General features: G+C 40.2%; 1 protein-coding gene across 1 annotated transcript; it reads left to right on the forward strand.

Annotated features, from left to right (window-relative positions):
* Positions 1–240: 240 nt before the first annotated feature.
* Positions 241–3,240, forward strand: LOC147328596 (uncharacterized). Its single transcript, XM_086297083.1, has 3 exons — positions 241–2,017; positions 2,132–2,300; positions 2,812–3,240. Exons 1-3 carry the CDS (start codon positions 1,327–1,329, stop codon positions 2,909–2,911), a joined length of 960 nt encoding a protein of 319 aa, XP_086153209.1. The 5' UTR covers positions 241–1,326; the 3' UTR covers positions 2,912–3,240.
* Positions 3,241–7,788: the final 4,548 nt, after the last annotated feature.

Genomic DNA, 7,788 nt, shown 5'->3' on the forward strand with positions numbered 1-7,788 from the left:
TCAATCAAAGCAACCATATTAACATAAAGGCAAACAAACATCTATAAAACAATAAAACAAGTACAGTAATTGTCTCGTGCTGGCAGCAGGCAGGCAGCTTTCACACAGGGCTCTTCCACTAGGAGCCCGAGCTGCTTCAATAGCTGTGGCGTGCAGTTTAGCATCGTCTTGCTCAAATATGCAAGGCCCTTCCTAAAAAATGTGATGTTGAGATGGGACCATACACTGTAAAAAAGGGCAGTGAAATTGACATAAAAACCATGTAAAACCCCTACAGAAATGTATAGTAAACCCCAAAACACAACTTTCCTGTTTCGATCACAGTGAATTATTGTAAACCTTTAAACAGAATGTTCCTGTTATATTTACAACATGAATGTGTGATTATAATCAAATTTATTGGTTAAAACTACAAATACTGTGAATAAAAACAGTGAAACACCGTAATACTCATAACCAAACAATCATGTTAATTTGACATGCAAATACTGTAAAAATCACAGTTTTAGTCAGTTTTTCTTAAAAACACATGACGTATATGTAAGTCACTTTACAACTGCATGGATGTACTGGGCCTACTTTTAACATGATTCATGAAATGATGCAAAGTCATGGATTGGACTAATAAAAATGTTTTCACAGAAGATGTCATTGTGAACCTGAGAGGTTGCCTCTCCATTTATAGGCTATATAAAAATATACAATTAAAATTGTTTACATCATGTTTTTTTCTTAAATCATTTGCAGCCTATTGTAGGGTAACCAATAAGAAATTATTATTTAACGACTAAGTAATGCTTCTGTCATAATGCTTGTATTCTTTATGTTTCTTTTAATTGCAATGTGATACTTAGACTAGAATACTTTTTTGGGTTAGGTCAGCAATGTCTCATTATTAAAGGCTAAACAAACTTACAGTGCCTCCCATAGGATCTCTATGGTGCCTCATCTCCACAGAGCTGTAAGCTACTTCAGGCCACTCACAGTTGCACTGAGCGCGCCTAATTTTGAATGTGCATCTGAAGCTCGTCTCTGATTGGATAATGACGTGAGGGCGGGAGGAGAAGAGCGCCTAGTTCACGACTATAGCTAACGAGCCAGCACGAGAGAGAAGACGGGAGAAGAAAACATCGAACTTTCAGCAACTACGTTGTTAGGACAAATTACAAACATACGATTTCAAGTGTTTTTTGAGGATCTGTGTTTGTTCGTCAGAAAGTCTTTTCGAGATAAAAGCACCAGTTGATATTTAGACCAAGGCTCATAACCTAGCGCTAGCATGCTAGTTCAGCTGAAAAGCACAGGCAAACTTTAGAAATACTAAAAATGATCATCTGCGTCTTTTGTAAAAAGGTATTGGTCACATTAAGAGGCTATGTACTACATTGCAGAGTGCATAAGAATGAGCCTTGTTGTATTTTTAAATGTGTTGGCGCCAATTGCAGCCAAACATTCACCACGTACTCTGCTTTCAAGGGGCATTTTTATCGTGTGCACAATGCACCTGCACTTCAAGCTACTCCTAAAGCTCTTGTTGCAGATTTAAAATGTGCAGTTTCATTATGTGCCCGCCATTTTCAAACAGTGAAAGAGCTAGTGTCTCACTTAAACGATCATATTGCAGAGGGCAGGTCTGTGTCATGTCCAGTAAGTGGTTGTAAGCATATGTTTACAAAAAAGTCATCATTTACTTCTCACATGTGTAGGAAGCATAAAGCTTGTTCCCCAGATGGTATTGATGACATGTACAAGGAATCTCGTCCTCAGCCCCCAAATGACAGTACAGAATATTCAGAAAACACACATGAAACTATGGCATCTGCTAGTTCAGCCAGTGATATGCCAGAGAAGGATAGTCATTCTTATCTCAGAAACATGTGTCTCTTTTACCTTAAACAGCTACTCAGCTACTTTGAAGAGAAGGAGGAGTCCATGCTTCTCTGTGTTGAAGATACATGTCTGGCAGATGAGGTACAACTGGAGCAAGTGCCTCTGACACCCACTATTATCATGTGTGGTAAGTCTGTTTCATAGCTCTCTCTCTCTTTTTTTTTTTTTAAGTGCATTTTTTATAGAATGTCATGTGACTGCCGTGTTTATTGATATAACCTGTTAAATAATTTCTTCACAGGACAGTCCTGCTATTCCTCAAGAAGATACACGCTGAGTGTTGATCGGCACCTCGTCAGCACAAACATATCCTCCTTCATTTCTGCACTGTGCCTCATGTTCGGGAGCTACTACAATTTCAACATCCATTATCCATCTGAGCTGGCTTCCACTTTAGAGTTTCTTCAGAGGTGAACAAATATGGCTTTGTTATTTCTTATAACTGAGACTCTGGGATCTGGAGTCTGGCTTTGATGTGGTTCGAGTCCAGGTCTGGCTCTGAGTCTCGGTCGGCTTTGGAGCCGGTTTCAGTTGTTTTTTCTGTTTTTTGTTGTTGTTTTTTTTGTTTGTTTGGTTTTTTTAAATACATTAACAGTCTGAATCTGGGTCCAAGCCTGGCCGAGACTCAGGGCTAGACCAAGCGTCAACTGACGTCTGACTACCTATAACCTTTGCTTTGGATTTTAACAATGCTAAAGTGTGACATATCACTGCAGAAGACACTCGTGAAGGGTGCCAATACTTTTGACCATGCATTGTTCACTTCCCCACAGCATTTTGGTTATACTTTGTCTTGAACGTGGTCATGGCCATGACTGTATATATATGTATATACTTAATTTTTACTTACTTTGTATGTGTATTTTAACTGATCAATTATAAAAATGCTTAATAAACTTTTATATGATTGTTATTCTACAGGTGTTTCTTCTCCATAAACCCAGAAAAAGGAACCAAAGTAGAGAACAAAAACTCAAAGCGTCGTCTCAGTGTGAACCCTCGAGTCCTCACCCTGATTTAGGATCTCGCCGACCACGAGTGGCGCTAAGCCTAAATCTTGACTCTCTGTGGACTGTTAGTTTTACTTTGTTAATTTTGTTCCACAATGTGTACTGGAACCTTTTACTGGTCGAATGCATGAAGCCAATTCATGAAGATGTTCTTTCTTTGTAGGAATGTTCTTTATTTACATAAGAAAAGAAAAAAAACAACATGCTGCTACTGCAGTGTTTCTAGACCACATGTGTAGGTTTGTTTCACCACGTGGTTTTGCTGATGTTTTCTGACCAGGGCCATGGTTGTGGTGACAGCAGGGTGCGTGTTGCGTTGCACGGTGATTATGATCATTTTTGGCACAATATGTGCTTTTTGTTTTAAAGTCTTAACAGGTTATTTAACTTTTTCTGGTGGAGGGTCTAACAAATGCTTGTTTCATGAACATGGTTCTTGCTTTGCAGGAATGTTCCACAGCTTTTATAGCCTATATTTTGATTGAATTGTGTAGTTGCTGTGTGCCTTGCATATTGTGTTAGTTGGAAAAATGGATCCATTTGCTGTCATTTTGCTAATGTGGCTGAAAAATAAATTTCCCAAAAGTGATATTTTCCTCTCTTGTGTTTTCTCATGTGTATTTTTGCATGTTTGGGTGTAGGCGTAGCAGTAAGAAATTTGCTGGGTTATGGTTAAAATTTTACATTAAAACATATAATATTCAGCATAGATTTTATGTATAATTTACAGAGCAGCTCCATTTAATATGCACAGTTTCACCGTAGTTCTACCATTTTAAATTAGTTCTTTGTACGATATTTCCCTGTTAATTTTGCAGTTTATGGATCCACAAAAAGCATTTATTACTTGTAAAAGATACAGGAAATAGTGTATTTATATATCACATCTATGTGTGAAATTAACTTCTTTTTCCTGTAGATTTAACAGTTTTAATCTGAGATTCATTCACTGTAAATCAATTTACAAGTTGCATCTGTAAAGCGTTTTTACAGGAAGTCCCTGGTAACCCCAGCTGCCAGGGTTTTCCTGTAAAAACAGCACGTTTTTTTTTACAGTGTATGTCAGGACATGCATTTCCATCATCATTAACACTGATGGTGCTTTTCCAGGTGTGCCGGTTCTATAGACAACCTGAACCTACATTTGCTGCCACGTGTCTGTGCACCAATGTGTTTATTAGGTAGTTCAATGAAAGGCTTCAGTTTGTTAAGAGTGAGAAAAACAAATCTGCATTCACGTTTGCAGTCTTGTCTTGTTAACAATATTTAAAATTTTAAAAACAAACAAAACACTACACTTTAGGAAATATTTTTGTGGTGGTTTGTTTTATTTTTACTACTTGAACACTAAAGTGGCCCCCACATGAGATAACAGTGCCAGCAATGACCCACAGCTCATTTAAGTTTGAGATTCCTGCTTTAACCTGAGTGTAAAAACCCACAAGCTGCCAAACTGTGTTTCATTGTCCTGGTAACAGTGACAATGAAGATCCATCTTATCTTTAATGACACAAATCTTAAGCTTCAATTTTTAGTCACAATTTTTTTGCAACAGTAAACGTACTCAGGATTGTATAGTTTCACACTGCTGTGATGATTCTCAATTATAAAATAAAATAAATTTCCAAATGAAAGAAATGCTACATTTTTTATCACTGGCTCATATTCACCGTCAGTGTGCACAAATGAAGACTTCTGATCAATGTCTGATGTATTTTCTCCAGAGAACGCTGGAACCAAGTCCGTTATTATTAGCTTAGCACTAAAATAGTGGAAGTTTTTTTGCACAATAGCCGCACACATTTAAGTTTGTAATTTTACAGGTAATTACAGGGTTTTTAAATATTGCCTCCAGCCTCTGCGCTAGGTTTCACCTGGATGTTCCTGTAGCTTAATTAAAAGGTAACCCACTGTTATTTTTAGAAGTGTGGTGCGATGAAGAGGCTGTGTAGTGCTGCTGTCAGTAAAACTGATACAACGGGGCTGTGCTTTAGTCCTGCTTCATCAGATGTGGTAGCTCAGATGTTGAATTTGAGAACAGTTTATTCGTTTGTTTTTCATTTCAGGTATATAAAATTGTACTCTGGTCTGGTGACGGGAACTCATTTTTTTATACAGTCAGAGGGTTTTCATTTTGGTCCTACAGTTGTGAAGCAGTTGTCAAGTGAATTTGGGAATGCCAAATAGCCTGGGACCTCGAAGGTTAAAAATAATCACACCTTTGGCCTTTATAAGCCATACTGTACCTGCATGTCAGGGTTTAGCAAATGTTTCTCAGCTGTTTGATTAGTTCTTTTGGCTTATTTGATCCTACTTGACCCAGTGACCCTTCCACAGTGCAAATGCATGCTGTGTAGGTGGAAATGCATCGTTATATTGGCAAAAGACTTGAACACTTTCAACTCTGAAGTTTTCACAGAATTTAAATTATTTTAAATCATACAGATTTAAAGTTATGTGCTTTAAACACTTTAAAAAACTTTGAAATGAACAGGCTGAGATTGTGCCAAGTGCAAATTTCAACACAGTCTGCTTGTTTTTTTTTTGAGACATCATGAATTTAAATTGAAATTTTAGGCTTCTTTAAAGAAAACCACAGCAAATGCAAAGTGCTGCACACAGAAATGAATAAATGCATTTAAGACAATTTAAACTTAACAATAAAAACATCAATCAAAGCAACCATATTAACATAAAGGCAAACAAACATCTATAAAACAATAAAACAAGTACAGTAATTGTCTCGTGCTGGCAGCAGGCAGGCAGCTTTCACACAGGGCTCTTCCACTAGGAGCCCGAGCTGCTTCAATAGCTGTGGCGTGCAGTTTAGCATCGTCTTGCTCAAATATGCAAGGCCCTTCCTAAAAAATGTGATGTTGAGATGGGACCATATGTCAGGACATGCATTTCCATCATCATCAACAGTGATGGTGCTTTTCCAGGTGTGCCTATAGACACACTGAACCTACATTTGCTGCTTGCAGGGTGAACAGTGTTGAGCCCACTAGTGATGGGATTTCCGGCTCTTTTTAGAGAACCGGCTCTTTTGGCTCCGAACCGGCTCTTCAGGTTGTTTTGTTGCTTTAATTAATTTATTATTAACAATAATATAAAGTTATGTACAAAGGGAATTACTAATGTAATTAGTAATTATATGTTTATATATAAATATATGTGGTGGCCCCTAGAGACAAAACACGTACAAACTCCAAGACACATTTCTAGCGTTAACTGAACTTTCTAAACAGAGCTACCTAGATCACTTAAATTACACAATTTCATTTATTTATTTATTTCACACTTGGTACAACAGTTTCCACAGTTAGTTCACTTTCACTTCATCACTTAAATCACTTTAAGCATATTTGCACTGCACAAGACATAATGTGGATTGCACAACACTGGACATTATATTCTTCAGAGACGTCGAAAGAGAGGTAAGCGAGCCGGCGTACTCGTGCGTTTGAGGAAACGCGGACTGAGAACGGCCCTTCCTGGGATCTTCCTCTCTAATGTACGCTCACTCTGGAATAAGATAGACGAACTGGCCCTGATGAGAAGCATGAACAGAGACTTTGCCTCCTCCTGTGTCTTATGTTTTACGGAGTCGTGGCTCAGTGAGGACATCCCGGACTGCGCGCTCAAGCTGGAGGGCTTTCATCTGCTGCGCGCGGACCGGCAGGCCGCTCTCTCCGGTAAAACCAAAGGTGGAGGCGTCTGCTTCTACATCAATAGTGGCTGGTGCACAGATGTAACAGTGATTGCTCAGCACTGCTCTCCCTCTCTGGAATATCTTTTCATTCACTGCAAACCGTTTTATTCTCCGCGGGAGTTTGCTTCATTCATCCTGGCCGCTGTTTACATCCCGCCAGACGCGGATGCGCGAGCAGCTCAGTGCGCACTCGCAGAGCAGATTCTCCACACGGAGCGGACATACCCGGACTCTCTCATCATTGCTCTCGGGGACTTTAACAAAGCCAATCTGAGCCATGAGCTTCCGAAATACAAACAGTATATTAAATGCCCGACCAGAGAGGAGAGGACATTGGATCACTGCTACAGCACGATCAGCGGGGCCTATCGCGCGGTGCCGCGCGCTTCACTCGGACTTTCTGATCACGTCATGATCCACCTAATCCCCGCGTACAGACAGAGGCTGAAGCTCTCCAAACCTGTCGTGAGGACCAAAAAACTGTGGAGCAACGAGGCTGTGGAGGAGCTTCGCACGTGTTTGGAGACCACAGACTGGGACACTTTGAAGGCTGCTTCTAACAGCTTGGATGAGTTTACGGACACTGTCACCTCCTATATCCACTTCTGTGAGGACAGCATTGTGCCATCACGCACCAGGGTGAGTTATAACAATGACAAACCCTGGTTTACCCCTAAACTCAAAAAGCTGTGGCTGGAAAAGAGTAAGGCGTTCAGAAGCGGAGACAGGGACTGCTACAGAGAGGCCAAGTACAAGTTCACTAAGGAAGTGGACATTGCCAAACATCAGCACTCTGAGAAGATGCAGCAGCAGATCTCAGAGAATGACTCGGCCTCTGTGTGGAAAGGTTTTAGGAATATTACAAACTACAAGCCTAAAACCCCCCACTCCACTGACGACTTGCTCTTGGCCAACACCCTTAACGACTTCTACTGTCGTTTTGACGAGCCATCAGGCAGCCTTCACACCTCCAACGACCCCAACAATAGAGGCACTTTGGACACTCATTCCCCCACCTCTCCCCCCTCCATAGAGCCATCACCACCTTCAAACTGTTCACCTACAACACCCGCCCCCTCACCCCACACAAAAGAGGATTTCACACCACCTCCTCCCACCACAACTCTTCATATTCATGAAGCAGATGTGAGGAAGCAGTTTAAGAGTCTGAATGCT

Source organism: Aulonocara sp. 'chitande type north' Nkhata Bay, linkage group LG6 (assembly GCF_057382095.1).
Source record: "Aulonocara sp. 'chitande type north' Nkhata Bay isolate Kocher_YH1m ecotype deep benthic linkage group LG6, A_spYH_male_GT1.1, whole genome shotgun sequence".
NCBI classification, from domain to species: Eukaryota; Metazoa; Chordata; class Actinopteri; order Cichliformes; family Cichlidae; genus Aulonocara; species Aulonocara sp. 'chitande type north' Nkhata Bay.

Excerpts from the sequence above, each read along its gene's own strand:
- LOC147328596 (XM_086297083.1), top strand. The coding sequence starts at position 1,327 with ATGATCATCTGCGTCTTTTGTAAAAAGGTATTGGTCACATTAAGAGGC. Across the intron at positions 2,018-2,131 it reads ACCCACTATTATCATGTGTG|GACAGTCCTGCTATTCCTCA; the intron begins GTAAGTCTGTTT and ends ATTTCTTCACAG. Across the intron at positions 2,301-2,811 it reads ACTTTAGAGTTTCTTCAGAG|GTGTTTCTTCTCCATAAACC; the intron begins GTGAACAAATAT and ends GTTATTCTACAG.